The sequence below is a fragment of the Rutilus rutilus genome (assembly GCF_951802725.1).
Source record: "Rutilus rutilus genome assembly, chromosome: 7".
Lineage (NCBI taxonomy): Eukaryota > Metazoa > Chordata > Actinopteri > Cypriniformes > Leuciscidae > Rutilus > Rutilus rutilus.
In genome coordinates this window covers 26,743,756-26,764,889 of record NC_140221.1, presented here as the reverse complement: position 1 = coordinate 26,764,889, position 21,134 = coordinate 26,743,756, and the positions used below count along the sequence as shown (strand labels likewise).

Below are 21,134 nucleotides of genomic sequence, written 5' to 3'. Positions count from 1 at the left end.
TTGCATGCCAGTTTGTTCTGTGATTGGTCCAGGCAGCTTATATGACTTTTTTTGTGCCTAATCTTTAAACTCAAGTCCAGTCATAAATTGTCGTCACACAAAATTTTGCTGTCATTTTGTTTTGTTCAGTTTAATCCTTTTCAATTGATTTTTTATATTTAACATGATGACACTACACTTAACTTGGGTTAAACTCTTTTTAAATCACGGGTAAAGGCTAGTTTTAACCTTGCGTTAAGCACCGTTTTACACTTGTGATGTGAAATGTAAACAGTAAAACGATGTGCCGAATGTTACAGCAAAATGTTTAGCAATAGACAACCAATCATAAACTGCTTCAAAGCCACAGAAAATGACATGCTGTGTTTAGTATCTATTATTCAAGTACAAACATAAGGCCACATAACTATCACATTTATTTTCTGAAAACCAAATCTCACAGTAACTCACAATGCCATTGTCAAAACTATGCCTGACCTGCTATAAATCCTTGATGTTCAGAGAAGTTCGATAAAGACCAGACATACAGTGGATGAGGAACAAAACATGTAGGTGGAAGTTGCTAAATTGAGCATTGGAAAATGCTTGCTGACTCTAATGTGGTGCGTTGTGCCTTTGTGTATGTTTGTGTTTCTGTGAGGGTGTTAACTTTAAACCACAATCTGGCTCGGGACAAACCAAATAGAATTCATATTTTAAAGCCAAAACATACAAGACATGAAGGTACAAATATTTGTGCTTGGATTGAATCGGACAACTGGTTTCACAAACTGGTTGAGGTTCCCAGTACCGTGATTGTATGCAAAGACCTTGACTGCAAGCACACACACTCTGCATTTGCCTGTATTTCATTGCATTTTTTAAATATTGTGCAGAGAAACCAAAAGAATATTAATCAAAATCAATATGAATCATTTCCTGCAGTTATTTTCATGCCTAAATATGTTTTATGTTCATATGTGAAATATGTTCAAAAATATTTGTTTGAATTTATTGTAAGAGCTACTCTTACTTTCATTGATCATATTATTGCTCTATCATATTTTATCTTTAATTTAATAACACAGTGAATATTTAGAGCTGCTCCATTTTCAGTGGATTTTTGGTTTTTAGAGTTATATTGTATGCAGCTCTTTTGATAGAGGAAAACAAGATACATTTCTAGTTTAAACATAATTTATTCTTCAGACATTCATCTTTAAATACATTAAGTATCAGCTGTGTGCAAAGTGAATCATATTTGGTTTACGATTACTGAAAATGGGTAAAATTTGGGTAAATGTGAACATGGAGCTGCTTTGAGACCGCCATATCTATAGATGGGACTGAACTATAGGGCCTTGAAAATGAAGATTTCAAAAGGAAAGTTTATCAAGAATGAGAATCTAGAACAATATTAAGGTATCTTGAATACTTCTTAAGTTACAGGCATGCAGACTTTGGAAAAATAATATTTCAATAATACAAACATGTATTTGAAGTAGGCCTACATTCAAGTACATACTATTTATGTAGAAATGTAGAAACATTTCTAGTTTCAACATTATTTGTTCTTCAGATATTCCTCTTTAAAAGAAAAAAATATCAGCTGTATGCAAAGTGACCCACATTTGTTTTTTGACCACTGTAAATGCGTACAACAGACCAATATACTCATGGAGCCGCATTAAGATCTCCATATCTCTGGCATTGAACCATCCAGGACCTTTAAAATGAAGATAACAAAAGAAAAGTTTGTTAAGAACCAGATTCTAAAAGAATATTAAGATATCTTTAATACTTCTTAGGTTACAGGCATGCAAAACTGAGGCAAAAAACACAAGAAGTGATTTTTTTCCATTTTCAAACGGTCACCGTTGGCATACTGCAACACAGTTAGCTAAAGTAAACAGATTTTACTAAAAGACCTACCAATCTCTAAGTAAAAATAAAATAATGATGCTGCCATCTTTCAAAAGTCATTTTTACCCACCTGTAATTTGCCTCCAAATCTCAGGAGAAAACTGTCATTTTGACCCCCCCCTCTACAAAATAGTGGATTACTAAGTAAATATACATCAATGACATTTAATATTTTGGCTTTCATCACTATTTATGTTATAAAATATTAACAAAATTAAAAATTTGAGTCTGGGAAGTTTCCGAAATTGGGTTGATTTGACCCATTACAGTAGCTCAGTTACTGAAAATCACACTGCCAATCTGAGAGCAAATACTGTATGGTAAATCAACAACGAGCAGAGCAAAACATCTAGACATAGAGAGTGTCAAAGTTCAGCTGAATCCCTTTCACCACAGCTTTGAGTCCTTTATGGCCTTCTGAATTCTCCCTGTTTAAGTGGGGTGATCTCCCTTTGTTAGTCGGGACATCTGTACTACAGACGTACAGCATTCTGGATCAATGGAAATGTAACGCTCAAATGCATTAAAAAACAAAGATGTCAAATGGCACATTTAGAGACCTTAAAAAGAGTATATTAAAATGTATTTTCTATATTTTTAGACATTTTTCATGATGGACCTTCGCAGTGATTGGTCATCATGATATCATTTTAAGGGCCCTATTTTAACGATCTAACCTCATGGTTTAAAGCGTAGGGCGCAAGTTCACTTAGGGCGTGTCCGAATCCACTTTTGCTAGTTAAACGACGGGAATAATGGTCGGCTCGCCAGGTGCATGGTCTAAAAGGGATGTCCCTATTCTCATAATGAGTAATGGGTGTGTTTTGGGATTTACATGCGTTAAACCAATCAGAGTCTCATCTCCCATTCCCTTTAAATGCCAGTTGCGCGCACGCCATGGCAGATTCGCTATTTACATGACGGAATTTGATAGTGGAAAGACCGAATGCGTCTACAGAGCGCAAACGGAACTGCTCGTTTGTGAGGTAAAAGTGCGCAACAGATCATCTACGGGACAAGCCGGATTCCACCATATCATTATGTACACAATAATAATTTTTCACATTGTAATCCTTTTATTTTAAATATTTGCCATGTTTGTGTGCTGCTGTGCGTCCCTGTGTGTTTAATAAGCAGAGTGTACGCGCGTTGTGTGGACCCGCCTATAGGCGCACATTACTAATGCGCTCATTTAATAACAAAAAAATATTGTGCTTAGTCTATTTCTGTTGCCTAAAAATAGCAACGCGCCAACAATGCGCCAGAACACACCTCGTTTTCAGACCAGCACGCCCATGGGCGCAAATGCATTTGCTGTTTAAATAACGTGGCGCAGGACGTGAAAATGATAACTGCGTCGGGCTGAAACTAGCAAAAAACGTCGCGCTTGGCGCTGCATTGCTCATATGATAGGGCCCTAAAAGTGATTGAGTTGAACAGTATGTTGTATATGCCTGATGAGGGTCATGAGACCGAAACGTTGCTAATAAATATTTTTTGATACTTTTTGAAAGTATTGATAGTGTGCCGGATTTCCTTTTGTTTTTTGGTCTTCTCTCTTACACACCTATCTATTACCTGCAGGTGTGGGATGGTTATTGTTAATTTAGACATTTTTCTAAAAATATATTATAGTTATCTCACCTAGATGTTTGATCAAGCAATGCATTTGTTTTTACAAAGGGGCAATTTTGTTGTACAATATCTTCTTACACAAAGCACATGCCTGTGTTCAAGCTTTGAATGGAATTTACAAAAAAGACAAGTAAACAGTCAGTAATAAAATAAGAACAAATAAACAAATTACAACAATACAGATTAATCCTTACATTTAAAGTTACAAAAGTTATTCAGTCAAGAGCAGTGAGTGATTTTCTTTTTTCATTTGTTGTTTGATTAACATTAAATTGTCATGATGACACTGTAATGCTGTCTCATAATACAGCGCAGTGATTGGATAAAAAAAAAGTAGGGGTGTAACAGTACATGTATTCATCCTGAACCTTCACGGTACGGACGTCACGGTTCGGTGCATACAGTCAGACGACGAATACATTTAATCACAGACGATACACACTCCAATCTAGAAGGGGGTGTAAACGGTAATGCAACGCTGTTTGCTGACCGCCACAACAGGAAAAAGAGAAGAAGAAGAAGAGACGATCTACGCCATCCTGTTTGTTTTCTTTATTTTACAAAAGCACAATGTTTTGTTTTTATTGTGAGTGTACACAAACAAAAATAGAACATTTACAGTTTTGATGATGCCTTACTCTTCTCTGTATGACCATAAATGAAGGAGTATGTTAAGTTGTTTCCGCTGTCATAATGAGACAAAATCCTGTTTTGATATGGGTCGGACATATCTAACGTGTATTGAACCGTGACCCAAAACCGAGGTATGTACCGAACTGTGACTTCTGTGTACCGTTACACCCCTGATTAAAAGAGTTAGCCTAATTCTCATAAATAAATGTGGAGAAAAGCTCAGAAACTAATGACGTAGAAGTGTATTTGCAACCAATCACCACTCCGGATTAACGCATGTACCTCACTTTTCGTGATGTTGGTTCAACTGTCCTTTTTAACCAGGAAGAACGAAATTTTCTGTTTTTTTGTTTTGTTTTTTTTTTAATAATAAACATAAGTGCTATTGTCGTTTTTTTAAATACATTTGTAACAACCACTAACTCAATTTGGTACTCACGAGCTGAATGTTTAAACTGGCAAGGCTTAAAAAAGATGTGCAAATTATAAACTATAATTCTGACAATTCCATCAACTGTGCAGCGCGCTTATAGTGCAGATGTGATGTGGTTTTGAGAGAGCACTCACGCTGTTTGTGAAATCACTTCTCACATAAAGTTTTCAAATTACTGATTTGTAAAATAATTTCATAAAGACGTATAGTGTACCTCACCCACATTATAATATCTTTTTTACCCGCACCGGACAGAGATTGAGACAGCGCCATACCTCGGCAGGCGCGAACTTGAACCATGAAACCATGAAATCGGTTTCTGAGATCTGCAAATTGAGAGATCGCCGATCGAGTCCCTAGAAGCAATTATTTGGTAGTTATTTGGTGATCGGTAGCTGATCAGTTGGAGCATATTTCACAAATATAAAAATAAACGTCACAACTTACATTTGCAATTCATCATGCTCCTCTTTTATTGTTGAAGGACATGATCATGAATTGCATCATTAAATATGGCACGAGGCAAGCATCTCCAAAATTTACTTGTAAGAATAGCAAGAAAAATGCATGCCTTTCTTTATTCTGATTATGCTGATCACATGAATACAGGAATATGAATATTGTTCTGACCCTGAGATTTCCCCTTACTTGGGGCCGAGCATGGGAATTTCTGATTCGCTCCCCTATGTTAATTGATAATTAGCTGATTAGAGTATATAAGTGCTCTGGTTTGCATTTGGAATAGGCAGTCCCTAAGCGATAGTTTCTCCCAGGAGTGTCTCTTGACCGGGATGTAACATCTTACTGACTTCTTTTTTCATTTGTTTCTTATGCATTTCTTATATCATGTAGCTTAAAATTTTTGCTGTGGTTATTATATTTGTTATTTCTTTGTTTCCCTGATTATCCCTAGACTTATGTTTATTATTATTCACGGTTATTGCAGTATTCGTTAAATTAAATAAAACAACGTGCATTCATTAGATATCGTGTCTGATCCCTCTTTAATGTTGCGGCCTTAAACGAGCGGGCTGTAACAATATCCAAAGTGCATGTATGTTCTTTCCAGAATAAAGGCAAACACAATATAGACCTTAATAACTCCTATTTTTTTTTTTTTTTAAATCTCTTTCAGTTCTTTTCTGCATTTCACTATCTAGTTTTTACTAAACATGGCATTGTATACAATGAATTCTGTTGACTGTATGACAAATTGCTTTTGACATTCCACATTTGTAACTGGCTTTGGATAAAAGTTAAATGAATGACTGTAAATGTAATCGGAAAATGATGTGCATGTAAATGTTATCAATAACTGTTCTGACATTTTAGACTCTACAAATGACTAACATAACCATAAAAAAAAATAAAAAAAAAGAAGAAAATAACGAGTTCTCATGAAGACCTAGAGAGAGACCTAGAAACTAAAAGGTAGGCTAATATCTGCAGTATGACTCAACCGGATACATTTCCGTAAGCAGGTGTCTTCTGACTGTAACAAGTCTGAACAACCACCAACAAAACCAACAGAGGAGAATGTGTATCAGCAAAGGTCAAAAGCTCACTAGACAAATCCCACGGTGCTCTTCAGCATGAGAGGAAATCTGTGGTTACATGTATTTATCTGTAGGAAACGAGAATAAGAGGTTTCCTTCACACACCTCTTTGTTGTGGGTGGTTAGGGTAAGTTGTCACAACTGTGGGCGGCAGACGCTGGAGGGCAAAGAAGATTAATTTCAAAAGTTGATTATGTCATGGCAGATAAATATCAAGACTATTTTGAAAGTCTTTCCCTTCCCTGCATTAATGTTTTGAGCTTGACAGCTTCAGTGAAGGAGTGTGTCTCTCTGTGTGTGGGGTATATGTGTGTATGTCTGTGCCCTGCATTACAAGCACACAGCTGATCATAGGCGTCCCTGTTTCACTGAGGCCTCGACACAAAGGCCTGATTGAGAAGACTCCACAGATCTGCAATCCCTCATCTCTCTTCATCTCCCCCCATCTCCCAATTTGACAGTCACGGCTTCCAACTGCACACTTTCTCACCCTACTCGGCTCAACACTTGTGGCAGTCAGATGCTGTTTAATGGTTAAACCATGATCATATATACGGCACATGACAACAGATGATTCTTCTGGTATGCTCACATACTGCATTAGGCTTTATCCATTCTGTCACTTAGGTAATGAATTAACTTTAATCAGAACAAAAACCCTCAATAACTTGTATTGTACAATAGGGCGTTAATGACTAGATTATTGATTGAATGTAAGAGATGATAAAGATATGATGTGCATGATCACACCTAGACGCACACACCTTCATTCTACTGAAAGTGATAATGAACTCAAAAATGCAATAAAAAAAAATGATTCTGTGGTATGCGAAATATTCAACTTTTATTAATAGAAAAAGATGCAATGAAAGTGAAAATAGACTAAGGCTGTCAGTCATAAAAACGGAAAGTTGACCCAAAAATGAAAATTCCGTCCTTTTACTCACCCTCATGTTGTTCCAAAACCTGTATGACTAACTTAGATGTTAGTTAACCAAAAATGTAGGCCTACATTGTGTCATTTACTCACTCTTATGTCATTCCAAACCTTCTGCAGAACACAAAAGAAGATATTTTAAAGAATATTGGCAACCAAACCATTTAGGTGAAAAGTTGCTTCCACTGTATGGCCAAAAACATTATCAATAAGTTATTTTAAGTTCCACAGCAGAGAGAAAGCCATATAGGTTTGGAATGACATGAGAGTGGGTAAAATATGACAAAATGTTAATTTTTGGTGGTACTATTACTTTAACTCATCTCATTTTGCGTTGTATTTAACTCACAAGTTACATGTTTGGGTTGAGTAAATTATGACATAATTTATATCTAATTTGTCCCTTTAAGAAGCAAATAAGTCTGATAAGGAGGCATATTTTGATGAGGTAAAACTTGATAGTAGAGCGATAAACACGAATAGAGACGGGGGCTAATCATTACACGTTTCACATATGCATGAATTACATAACTCTACACAAAACTTTATTAACCATTCTGGCCTCCGGTCTAACTTCATTACGGAAGAACTAGAGCAGGACAGCATTGTGATTGACAGCCGTAACATTCAATGGTGTTGCAGAACAGGATCCTTATCATTCCAAGATGTTGCCGACAGCCAATCAGATTAAACGGAGGTGGAACTTAGTGGTCTGTCTGTCAGATGGATGTAATGAGGCCCAATCCCCGGTCTAGCTGGACGGGATTCTCCGAGAAAAGTGAGGGGGCAACAGGCCAGTATGCTCTCGTGCTTGCCTCGAACATGGTTTACCGGTATTATCCCAACAATGGCCGGTGTGAAACAAAACACTTAGAACAACCCCAGAAATCAAGCATATCATACCAATGTAAAGAATGACAGACGAATAGAGCTGAAGAGTTGTCTTTAACCCGCAAAGCCAAATAAGAGCACAACATAAACAACCTACCCAGAAATTTTCCAGGAAATAGGGCGTTATCATCTTGCTGTCCTCCCTTCTTCACAGCGGCGCTTTTCTTAATTTAAATTGCCTCAGTTGGCTCAGTTAATCCACCAACCTCCCCCCGATGTTGTTGTGTCTGGTCTTTTTTCCTCTTTTTTTCCTGCTCTTCTGCTGGGTTTTCCTCCCTGATCTGAACACGACTCCACCTCCTCACTTGCGTTTCACCCCTCCACTTGTTCAGTATTTCATTGAGATAATTGTTATAAAGAAACAGCGACGCTGGTGGCAGTTTCAAGAATTGCATTCCCATGATGCAATAGTGTAATTTCGTTTAAATGTCCCACTGCAAAACTAAAAATTCTTTACTGGTATAATAATCATATGGGATTATACTACGAATTGTGGTAATATTATATTAGAGATGTCACGGAAAGGTCACACTGTAATGAGTTACTGGTGTATCAATCAAATGCCCTTAATTTAGGATATTTATAAATGAATTGTGTAGCAGGTATATCTCTTGGTATTACAGATAATCCGCCCCAAAAAAGGGCAGAACATACACAAAAAGGTATTTGAATCAGCATTTCCAAACCAGTCAATATAACTTTATATTTAATACCTTTGAAATTCATTGGACAAATAACATACTCAGTGATTTTTGAAAAGAGTTTATTCTTATCAATGTACAGATCCAAGCAGTGGAACAAACTCACGTCCATAACAATGTCATACAAATATCATTACAAAATTTTTACAGTACAATATATATTCTTTGCATGATCCAAAATATTTGGTGGCCCCTAAAAATGATTACTTTCTATATTTTAATCTTTCTTCAAAATCAGATTATAAAATAAAAGTCAAAAATCACTATAAATAAAATTGCTCTCGGACCAGAAAGAGGGAGCGTTTGAGCAAAGGTTTCCTTCATTATTACATTTTCTTAATTTCCACACATATAACTATACAGCAGTTGGTGCAGTCTAGGGTGGGGACACAACATTTAGATTTTTACATTTTTGTAAACAAAAAAACAAAAAAACAAAAAGTAAAACAATTAGATTCATTACTGTGCAATCTCCAAGTCTCATGGCCGTATTTATACCCCCACCCCCCGAAAACTCAAGTTTAACTTCAAGGCGTTACAGTATATACTGCATTTATATTTCATAAATAACAAGTGTTCAGATACATAAGGGCCAGTTTCTTCAAAATTATCCCCACATGAAGCTATACAAGTGTCTACTAACTGATATTTTATCTCCTCTATATATAAAAAAAAAAGTTTACATTCCTTTACGAGAAGACAGAGTGACAGAATATGCCAGTTAGAAAGGATATTCACCAGCAGCAGAATGGATTAAAGTGAATTGCTCTATTATTATTATGAAACATGGGAGACTGAACAGCAGAGAAAGGCATACATTAAAATAAAATAAAAGTAAACATACCTCCTGAGGTCTCTACAACATAAAATATTCAAGTAGAAAATTACAACACATAGCAGCAATCATAAGTGTAAGACGACACACTTAACATTCATAATATCTGCCTACATCTTGTTTCTTTGTTTGCTCTTTTCATATTTTTTTTTTTGTCAGAAGAATCTCCGACCTCTCTAATCGGTTACAGATGTAAAACAGCTGGAATGTGACAGACAAACTGAAGAAAATAAAAACACTTTGCATAAATACACCAGCACAACACAGACTCAGAAACACCTGACAGTATCCCATGGTGTTCAGATCTAAAATTATAAAACATTTCTCTGCGTACATCCTTAAAAGTCTGACCTCTCAGCTGGTTCAGTTTGAATCCAGATCTTAACTTATACCTGAAAGAACCATTTCACGGGCCTCCAGATGAGTATGAACATCAGTCTTGTCTGTCTGATACTAAAGTGGCAGCAACTTTTAAGCACAAAGTTCTTAATACCGAAATCCTCACACTCTGGGATACATTCAGACATTTTAAGGCTTGCTACTATTCACATGAGGGACACAAATACTGCCTCCACAAGCACTGTACTGTCCAGGATCACACACAACACAACGTGGGACGTTTTTTAAACTTCATGCACGAGGTAACGGAACTAAATAAAAGTCACAAAAGCAATATGTGGATGGAAAACACGTCACCTGTCGCGTATGTGTGGAAAAAAACACATTATTAAACCTAGTTTGTGGGGGAGGGCTAGGAAAAACAGATTGCTCATTGGGCCACCAACATGCACAAATCAAACAACTAAACATCCAGATTAACCTGATCAGTCAAAACAGATATTACAAGCATCTTCAAAATCATGCTCTGAGCAAACTAAGCAAAAAGAAATTGCGGATGTCTCAAATGAACAAAATGTGTGTTTAGGGTTCACTAGTTTGGATCCATGTCGAGCCACACTGGAAAGTGAGACTGGGACATTAAAGCCTCGTACAGAGCAATAAATCAGATGTTTGAACTGTTCAAACATCTTCACTGTGTTAATATGGAGTCTTCTCTCTTGCTTTGCGCATGCCAACGTAATTTACCAAGAAAAATTGTGAAAAAAATAAATAAAGTTATGCAGTCATTCCTATTTTATTCCTTTATATTCGCATCACTGCCAGTTTAATAATGTTTAAAGATGAAAACCTTTTCACTATCAATGATATGAGAGGACTTACATTTCTAGTTACGTTGTTACCTTTCAGACGAAGCGTCTTAAATATGGTACGTTTTTAGAATGTTTACTGTCTACTGCTGTGCATAGCTGGCCCGCAAAATACAGTCTGCACACTTTCATGCAGTCGAGCTATACCCTACATCACCCCATGCAAAGGAACTTATGCTTAGCGTCCAGTTGAGATTTACATCACACCCACCCCTCTAAATGATACAGTCCAGAAAATAAACAAAACCTGTTTTTTAAGCTTTCAGAGCTCGTCTCCAGGCACTTTCCTATGTCAGGAGTGCAACAAAAAATTTTTTTTTTTTTACCCCTGGATGTCCCGTTACATTAAGTGCCCTGGTGAATGAACGCTAACAATGTATTTCGTTTTCACCCTCATGGTTGATTGTTATGACATGATGAAAAAGCTTTCCTCCCTATTTAGGTTTGGCTTGGCGAGGTGTCGTCGACTAGTGCCTTAGCTAACACTTCCCTCCCACCCCATCTACAGGGGTCCAGTGGGCCGTGTGACTCCCTCCCCTGCTAGACCACCCTTCCCCCCAGGTAAAGGGCAACATATGCCCTGGGTATCAGAGGTTCCCATCCTCTCGCATAGTGAATAAGCTGAAGAACAAGAGAGAAAGAGATCAAATTAGATTAATGTTACACGTACAGTATCATTATTAAATAGATATCAGTAACACTTTAAAATAACGAGCATTTAAGGTTGTTTGGCAATGTTTGGTCTACTGTTCATTGGGAGAAAATCTGTAGAATTGACTTAAATTTGAGCTACCTTATTGAAAGTAGGGCTGTGAAATGATTAATCACATCCAAAATAAAACATTTAAAAAGTACTGTGTATAATTATTTTGTGTGTGTGTGTATATATATATATATATATATATAAATATAAAATCCTCTAAGTGCCATCTGAAATTTTCTTCTAGAATGATCATTTTTATAAAGCTTGTATATTTAAGTTCAGTAATTTCACTTAAATGGCAATAAAAATTACCTATGAATTGTCATTTAAGTGAAATTACTGAACTTAAATATACAAGCTTTATAAAAATGATCATTCTAGAAGAAAATTTCAGATGGCACTTAGAGGATTTTGTGTGTGTATATATATATATATATATATATATAAATAAATAAATAAATAAATAAATAAATAAATAAATAAATACACACACATGCATGTATACATTTAAGATTTTTTTTAACTATACATAAACTATAGATAAACTATATATACAGTATATACATGCAAATATTTCTCAAATATATACATGCATGTGTGTGTATTTATATATACAAAATGATTATACACAGTACACACATGTATTATGTAAACACAACGTTTTATTTTGGATGCGATTAATCGTTTCACAGCCCTAATTGAAAGATTAAGAAAGTTTCACAAAATATTTAATAATGGACATGCATGGGTGTGCAGAATATAATAAATAATTAGTAATAATTAAACTGACTTTAAATTCTTTAAATTCAGGCCTATTTAAACGACATTTGCTTTTATATAGTAAACATTTAAAAACAACTGCGATGAAGAACGCTTGCTAAATTTGAGTGCTGTATAGCCTTATAAAGAAGCTTTGACACACTCCTCTAATACCCCTTTTCCACCAAGGCAGAGCTGGTGCTGGTTCGGAGCCAGAGCCTAGTTTCAAATCGGTTCTTTGTTTTTCCACCGCCAAAGCACCAGCTCCGAACCAGTAAAACTGGTTCTTAAGTAGCACCAAATCATTGCAGGGTCTAGAACGGAGCCAAGAAAGAACCGCTTGCATCAGAGGCTGGAGGCGGGGTTACCGTGGCCAACAAGACTGAAGAGAAACTTGCGACCGCCATTTTCAAATAGCAGCTAATCGAGCTAACAGCAGCTAAACACGATGGACGCGATCTAAAATATAAATCTAAGGCTAAAGTCGGCATCTTATTGTTAAAAATAAATGTTATGTACATGCCGTTACGTGTACAAATAATGGCGAGCCGCGCGAACACGTTGGATCCGCCGTGTTTGGATGCCGATGTAGGTCCGCAAAGCCATGAACATCAATAGCAAAGCAACGTGCGCCATTGTTGATGATGTGTTTGTGTTTGGCGCCGCCGCGCTAACGTTGCTGAGAAAGATGAGACGTAGCTGTGACGTAAGACCTGGCTCTGCATTGGCTCTTTTATCCTGTGGAAAAGCAAACCGGTTCTTTGGAGGCTCGTCAGTCGAACCAACTCCGAACCGGCACTAGCTCTAGCTCCGAACTAGCACCTGGTTCTTGTTGGTGGAAAAGGGGTAACATAGAGAGTCTAGCTTAGGAAATCTCATGGAAAATTACCTCTTCAATCAGGTAGCATCTACACCCCATAGAAGGCTGCAAGTCTCTCTTTGAGTGGAAGGGGAAACTGGTCAGAAAAGCGTCTCCAATTCTCGTCTCCAACCTGGTTCTTAAACCCATGCAAGATCTAACAGGGAACACGCACTTAAGTATGAAGCATGCGTCCACAATCACCTTGAAGGTTTTTCCCAACTCACAGACTCATATAAAATATTTACACGGCGCTCTACCTTATAGAACATTTCTCGAAGATCGTCTTTTGGGTTCATCCAGGATGCTACAGCATCACAGAAAAATATAAAGTCCTGAAGAGGGATGGTAAAGAAAACAAAGAGGATCATTTTCGATTGTCAGAGCACTCAGAGAGACATCACTGAGAATATCGTGTCGTACCTGCACCACACCACCAGGGTTGACCGTGATCATGGTGCAGATTCCTCTGAACGCAGAGTCTTTTTCTTCATTGTCTCTTATATTGCGAAGAGAGGTGCACCTAGTGAAGGGAAGAACCAGTTTTCAAATAACAAGCCTGTGCGGTTAGTTTGCTTGTGGACTAACACATAATCAACACAATATCATGACTATCACCTCAGAGCACCTTGGGACGAGCAAACGTTTTAAATCACAGAGATTGGTCAATCGAGAAACCAACATTTGTATCTTCTTTGTAATGAAAACATTCTCTTGTTGAAACCGAAAAGTAGCTTTCGGGTTTACCTGAAGAGTTCAGCTTGTTGTCCCACAATAATTTTCCAGAAAATTAAAATCTAATTTTTTCTAGCATCAATATCATTGGTTCTTAATCATATACATCTACCTTCTTTCGAAATTATGTTATTGTTTATAAAGATCTTCAGCTGATTTTGTGGTAAAACAACCTACTTCTTTATAAGAACAAGTACAACGCTTACAACAAATACAATGTCTATATAGCACCATGTATTCTGTCAGCTGCTAGTTTATAGAGTTAAACTAGTGCACATTTTGGGGCAGGCATTCTGGGATAGAATCATGCAGCTAAAAGACTCCACATCTAATGGGGAGGAAAAATACTTTTTAAAGAAGCTTTTCCATTTATCTTCTTTTTATCCATAGATAACTAGCTCTATTGTTTCCTGAAACCAGCAAGCATTTGATATTACCCCATGCACTCAATTAGTAGTTAGATAGCGACAATAAAAGACGAAAACAGAAGTGAAAACTGAAATAAATCAATTGAGAATACATGAAGGTGCTCCTGAGGCAAATTAAACAACAAGACCTAGAGGGACAGGGTTAGTCACATGGTTGGCAATGATTTAGACTGAATCATACAGAACAGAGAGAAAGGTAGAGCGAAAGTGAGGGATGCCTTCTCTCAAATGTCTTGAATAGGCCTCCTACTGTGTCTTCTTGCATGGCAAGAAGATATAAATATTATCCTAGCGAAATTTTATGCTTTGTATATACAACTCTGGATGTTTCTATACTAGCGCAAGGCATGAAGAAAAGCAGGAGCCTTTTCAAGAACACTGGGAACAAGGTTTGGAGAGAAACTGAGCGAGTGAGAGAAAGACAGAGAGAGAGAGCGAGTGAGAGAAAGAGAGAGAGAGAGAGAGAGAGAGAGAGAGAGAGAGAGAGAGAGAGAGAGAGAGAGAGAGAGAGAGAGAGAGAGAGAGAGAGAGAGAGAGAGAGAGAGAGAGAGAGAGAGAGAGAGAGAGAGAGAGAGAGAATAGCCAGAAGATAGACATAAAGAGGAAATGAATGAAATAAAAGATTGAATAATACACACCAGGGTCTTATAAACTGCTGTAGCATGGGTGCCACCTCTTGAGGACAAACGTAACCAAGACGACCAATTGTTATTGCTAAGGTAACGCAATCACGGTTATACAGCACCAAACGCCAACCAAGACATGAGCGAATGAGGGGGGAGGAGAAAACAAAAAGAAACAAACAAACAAACAAACAAACAGACAACTCAGAAACAGAACTCAACAGAATCTGTGTATGAGAATAAACACAAGATTTCACTAGTGCTCTTCACAGCCCCAGACTACAGGGTCAAATGTAAAAATATGACACTAAAAAACATAGATCTCGTTTAAGGGAGGAGTCTTAGAAAACACAGCTTCTTTACAGCTCAGAGAAACTTTCAGTGTCCGCCAAATTTATGTAACGTCTCTACATCACCATCATGATCGCATGTTCTTTTTTCCCCCCCAAATCCCTGTTTTAGAGATGAAGACTACAGAAAACAATCTTGTTTTGTAAGATTTTCTCCCTTAAACTCACAAAAATTTCTTCAGTAGAACAGAAAAGTCTTGTCTTTCTTTCTGTCTCTTTTGTTTCTTTAAGTAATGCATATTACGCCAAGCGAACTACATGGAGAGGACTAGATTCCACCAGGATCTTAAGAGGCACAGAGGAGGGAGACCTAAGTTTAAGAGACACAAAACTATGCAACATTCTCATTAAAGACAGGCATTTATGAACAGTCCAATGAGACATGCAGAAAGCAGATGATTGGCTCATTAGAGAACGCAGTTCAGTGCAGGATGGGCTGATTCACCATTATCATATTAATTAGTAGATAAACTCAATATCATAACGTTAATGATAATCAAACCTACACCATAAAGAAGAGATCGACTACTGTTCAAATGTTTGGGGTTGGGAAGATCTTTTCAATGTTTTTTCAAAGTCTCTTATGCTTACCAAGGATGCCTTTATTTGATCAAAAATACAGTAAAAAAAAACAATAATATTGTGAAATATTACATTTTATGTATAAATACAAACATTATTTTTATATATTTCAAAATGTATTTTATTATTTGATGGCAAAGCTGAATTTTTTCAGAAGCCATTGCCCCAGTCCTCAGGGTCACATGATCCTTCAGAAATCATTATTTTTTATCAATTTCTTCTTATTATTATTATCAATGTTGAAAACGGTTGTGCAGTTTAGCATTTTTGCGTAAACAGAATTGCGATTCGTTCTTTTCAGGATTATTTGTATAGAACGTTCAGAAGAACAGAATTTATTTTAAATAGATTTTTTTTGTAATAACGTAAAAGTCCTTGCTGTCACTTTTGAACAATTTAATGCATCCTTGCTAAATAAAAGGCAAACATAAAACATTTATTTATCTTACTGACCCCAAACCTTTGAACAGTAGTGAGTTAATAGACTCACACTTGAAACTGACTCAAATGGTCAGTGGGGATTTGCCTATGCCACATGCTTATTTTTCATTTTTTTTCAAAGGACTTAGTCTTTGAGACATTAATAATCAAGACATCAGCAATCCTGCATCAAACATTAGCCGTCCTTGACTAAACAACATTCAACATCTATTGGCAGATATGCATTCACATTGAAAAAGAAAAGTAACTAAAACAACAGAAATAAATCGACAAACAGGAACACATCTACAAGTACCCTTGTTTCTTTGGGAGTATGTTAGGAGCATTACACTTCACCCTCATTTAAAAAAAGGCATCAATGTCGGCGGCCATTACGGCTCAGACTAGAGCTTCAATTTGAGCAGTCCAATTAGAGTGGAGTGTAACTGGGATATATTTTGTGAGGTACAGGTGCTATACATTCATCTAAACACTACAAAACAGATTTAGTTTGAGTTTAGACGTTTTCTCTGAATTAAAAGGGTAAAAAAAGACTATTTAAAGTTCAATTTCTCAAGTAAAAAAACATTCAAATCAAAGACAGCAGGTCTTAATATTCCTTTCATGGCTGTTTTACATTTATCGTGGTTTGTAATCTCTCACTGACTGATGCTTGTGACTTAATTACAGTGATATTAACTCTACTTGCTAACATGGAATTCATTCAATTTATTAATCCACTTCAGTAAATACCATGGCTGGACTGTTACAAGGTCTGTTATGTTCATTTCTGAAGACAGGATATGCTGAGGGAACTACCTTTGTATATAGAATAAATGAGCATTAAAATTGCTCTTATTCATTACACAGTTAGTTAGTTAATATTCACATCAAGTTATCTTAAAACCTTTATCAAACCTTGTAAGGTCCACTTCCTGGAGTTTGTATGGAGATTAATAAGCACTGCGGAACGGGGACTGGGAGAGTTTGGGAAAGAAAGAGGGCGGAAACCTCTTGTGAGGGGTCAGCCTGGTCTAGCACCCCTCATATGGTACCTGTATTCTCCAGCAGAGTCTTGGGTGTGTTGGGTCTGTTTATGATCTCCACAAGCTGCTGTAAAACCATCGGGACATAAGGCTGCATCTCAGAACCTGAGCAGAGAGACAAATAGCATGTTAACCTTAAAGGTATAATGAAATCAGTGAAATCAATAACTGAAGATGATGATGAAACTCTCACCCATTTGAATAGATATCTCTCCAATGGCCCATGTTGCATTATTGCAGACTGATATCAATTCTGGGTTCAGGTTTGTGCCTAAGATAGGCATGAAGTTAGCTAGAAAGGAGAGATTAACACAAACAAAAAAAACAAAACAAAAAAAAGTAAGTTCCTGAAGGTAAACCGAGATGGATGAAATTGAGAAAGTGTCAGGGAATATGTGCAACCACATACCAATGCAAGGTTTGACATGTTGGAAACAGGCTTTGGTCAAATCTCCCAACAGGGCAAAAGAACTCTGTCGAACCTCTGGCATTTTATCCTTTGAAAATACAAAAATCAACAGACTTAACCCTTTAAAACTGGATGTGTCGTCGACGACACTGCCAACCAAGCTGTATTCATGTCACTGTAACTCTTCAACCGTTTGCACTATCAAAATAATTCAAATAGTTCCTGAAAGTAGACATCATGCGCTTTTCGCCAATATACGGCTTATTACGGTAATGTCATGCTTTCCGTCTGCAAATGACAGCAGCGCGGGATGGAAGGATTTGAACAGAGAGATACGACACGCGGCAGGTTAGAGTGTTTTGGATTGCATAAAAGAAACGAACAAATACATGGCGAAAGAAGTGTTAGACAGCAGAAGAGGGGATTGGGATGATTTTTAATGAAATTTGGGAGGCGGATGGCCGTTACTCTTTCACGTATCTTAGCATGTAGTGTGTGTGCATGTGTATGTGTACGTGTGCCTATGAATGCGTGCATTTGTATGTGTGCGTGTATGAAAAAAAGTGTCCTAAATGAAAACTGTGCAACCCAATGTCACAAAAAAGACTTGTATATATGTATTATAGTTCATTTTTCAACTTTAAAGTGTTAGTTTCTTTCGTTGATGATTTTTTCTGTTTTTTTCTAAATAAAAATCAGTAAATCTATTCTGTTTTTTTTTATTTTTGTCTATTTAAATTCTATTTACAAACTCACCAGACACAATAATGGTCAATAACTGTAATTTGTTGAAAGCTTATCTTTTTCTGAAAAAGATGGCACCTTGCACATGAAGAGAGCACATTGTTTTAGAATTTTACAGTCAAAAAATCTAATTATGTGAAAAACACCTATTTTAGCTTCAGGTTCTAAAGGGTTAATTTTTACAAGGCTAAAACAGTTTTTGCAAGCCTTTTTTCTTTACTCAATTTAAACAGGTGGACTGGGGTCTGGTTCGCAATTGGTATGAAAAGTGAGCCTTCCTAATTTCATAAAGTTAGCATGGTTGAACTCACTGCGGCACAAACACACCATGGTTCAAGTTTTGGGTCAGCAAGATTTTTGTTTTTGAAAGAAATGAATACGTTATTCACACTAAATTGATCGAAAGTGACAGTAAAGACATTTATAATGTTACCACAGATTTCTATTTAAAATAAATGCTCTCAATTCATCAAATAATATATCTTTTTTAAATCATGGTTTCCACTAAAATATTAACTGTAAAATATAAAAATGTTTTCGACATTGATAATAATAATAAATGTTATTTGAGCACTAAATCATCATATTAGAATAATTTCTGAAGGATCATGCGACACTGAAGAAAAAAATTGACATTACAGAAATAAATCACATTTTAAAATAGAAATAAATTGAATTGTATTACACAGTATTACTGCAGCCTTGGTGAGCATAAGAGACTTCTTTCAAAAACATGAAAAAAATCGTACAGACCCCAAACTTTTGCACATTAGCGTAAATGAACAGAGACCGTCTCGGGTTACAAATATAACCATGGTTCACTGAGAAGGGGAACAAGACACTGGGAAAGCCGTGGGAGTTCTCGGTAGAAAGGGAACTGATGAGAGAGGAATTGAACTTGGGTTTGGACAAAGCAACCAAATGAAGTGTGAAACAACCAAATGGTATTGTTGAAGTTCTGTTAGTGTTAGTTATATTAGACTAAACACATACCATAAAGCCTTATGCTGTATAGTTACCTGCATGCACTGGTACATGAGAGTGAGAATGTTGCTACGGGCAACAAGCTGTTCAATGTTCCCGCCGAGACCCTCTGCTAATCCGCTGAGCAGATCCAGAGCCACAATCATGAAATCTTTATCAGGAGCTTCATAAAACTCAGGCTGCGTCTGGTGAAGCTGTGTGACAGATAGAGAAAGATCATGTGATATCCACTATGTTGGATAAAACAATGTTTTTAAATTATGCCCGTTTCTCATTTTGCAACACTTTTCACTCTCCAGTATTTTCTTTAAGCTAACAGAGATTTACAGAATGCTTGATGTATGACTGGTCTCTCACCACGGCATGGGCGAGTGTTTTCTGGACCAGGTTGACACAGCGTTGGTAGACAGGCTCACAGTACGGCAGGAAGCCACTCTGAAGGGCAGTGGCCACAGACGAGAGACACTAAAAGAGAAACGAACATAGAATGATAAGGATCTTGTTCTGAATCACAACCATCAAGGACATACACTGACATGCAAAATTCTAAACAATAAAAATATTTGATTTCCTCTGATTAACCTTTTTTTTCTCTGCATGTTTTAGAAAGGATGCATTAAACTGACCAAAAGTGACAGTAAAACATTTATAATGTTACAAAAGATTTTTATTTCAAAATGCTGTTCTTTTTAACTATCTATTCATCAAGGAAACTTAGGATATCAGAATGATTTCTGAAGGATCATGTGACACTGAAGAAATGATGCTGAAAAGTCAGCTATGCCATCACAGGAATAAATCATATTTGATAACATTAGAAATAGATACTTTTTTTTTATTGTAATAATATTTCACATTACTGTATTTTTTATCAAATAAATGCAGACTTGCTGAGCATAAGAGACTTTAAAAAAATCTTACCAACCCCAAACCTCTGAACAGTAGTTTACATAAATGAAATGTTAGATCACTACCTCCAGTAAGGGAAAGAGGTCTTTATCTTCATCTTTTAGCTGGTTCCATTTTTGTATCAATGGAGGCATCAGCATCTGAATATATTCCTGCAAATAGAGCACAGTGCATGTGAACAACAACACACATACAGTGTGTTTATTAGACAAACACAGGCAATTACTGAAAAGTTACTGGCAGACAAAGCAAGAGAAATGTTGATTATAATTATATTAAATACTTCAATTACAAATAGTTTATTTTAATTCAAATGTTCTACCTCCACTGCATATGTTTGAAAAAATAAAGATATGTGCCTGTTACAAAAGAGTTTGTGTTTATTTGATTGTGCAATTACTGGTTTGTTGAGATGGTGGCCCACAGAGTCAGCCAGAGTCCCAATGGCATCATAGAGAATGAGTAGGTTCTTGTGCTGGTATTTACTGAAAGCAAAGACCAACGTGTCCAAAATATAAGCAAGGTACGGCACCAGCTCAGTGCAAGCCTCCTCTTCAAGAGTAGCAAAGGCACTGTGGGAGGAAGAGTAAGAGTCAGAGATTGAAAGAGGATAAAAAGAGATCTCAGGTGTAGAGCTTAGATTCTCTGCCCGAGCCCGAACTTGACCCGACCCGCGGGACGATATTTCCCACCACTACCCTCGGGCCGGGCCCTTGATCAAGCATTTGTGTTACAATATGCTACACGTCACATGTCATGCGCAGCATCTCTTCCATTCGCACGCATCACACCGGGCCCGGGATAATAGGCTTTAAAAATATTTATTTTGTTTAAAAAAAATTCTAAAACCTT

At 36.8% G+C, this 21,134-nt stretch overlaps 2 protein-coding genes across 5 annotated transcripts in view; both read right to left on the bottom strand.

The window, feature by feature from the left end:
• Positions 1-8,333, bottom strand: part of fcho2 (FCH and mu domain containing endocytic adaptor 2) — a 47,365-nt gene extending 39,032 nt beyond the window's left edge. For all 3 annotated transcript variants that reach the window (XM_084412920.1, XM_084412918.1, XM_084412919.1), the window contains exon 1: positions 8,085-8,333. In XM_084412920.1, coding sequence (XP_084269046.1) covers positions 8,085-8,117 — 33 coding nt within the window. In that variant the 5' untranslated portion in view covers positions 8,118-8,333. The remainder of the gene's footprint in view (positions 1-8,084) is intronic.
• A 400-nt stretch (positions 8,334-8,733) lies between these two features.
• tnpo1 (transportin 1) overlaps positions 8,734-21,134 on the bottom strand; it is a 39,060-nt gene continuing 26,659 nt past the window's right edge. Inside the window, exons 13-24 of one of the 2 annotated variants that reach the window (XM_084412917.1) lie at positions 20,683-20,854; positions 20,348-20,434; positions 19,731-19,838; positions 19,409-19,567; positions 17,646-17,733; positions 17,430-17,528; positions 17,246-17,341; positions 14,854-14,929; positions 13,476-13,575; positions 13,313-13,387; positions 13,083-13,209; positions 8,734-11,352 (exon numbers count right to left, since the gene is read on the bottom strand). In XM_084412917.1, the coding sequence (XP_084269043.1) occupies positions 13,102-13,209; positions 13,313-13,387; positions 13,476-13,575; positions 14,854-14,929; positions 17,246-17,341; positions 17,430-17,528; positions 17,646-17,733; positions 19,409-19,567; positions 19,731-19,838; positions 20,348-20,434; positions 20,683-20,854 (1,168 nt within the window). In that variant the 3' untranslated portion in view covers positions 8,734-11,352; positions 13,083-13,101. The remainder of the gene's footprint in view (positions 11,353-13,082; positions 13,210-13,312; positions 13,388-13,475; positions 13,576-14,853; positions 14,930-17,245; positions 17,342-17,429; positions 17,529-17,645; positions 17,734-19,408; positions 19,568-19,730; positions 19,839-20,347; positions 20,435-20,682; positions 20,855-21,134) is intronic. The other variant, XR_014627873.1, reaches the window with a different exon arrangement.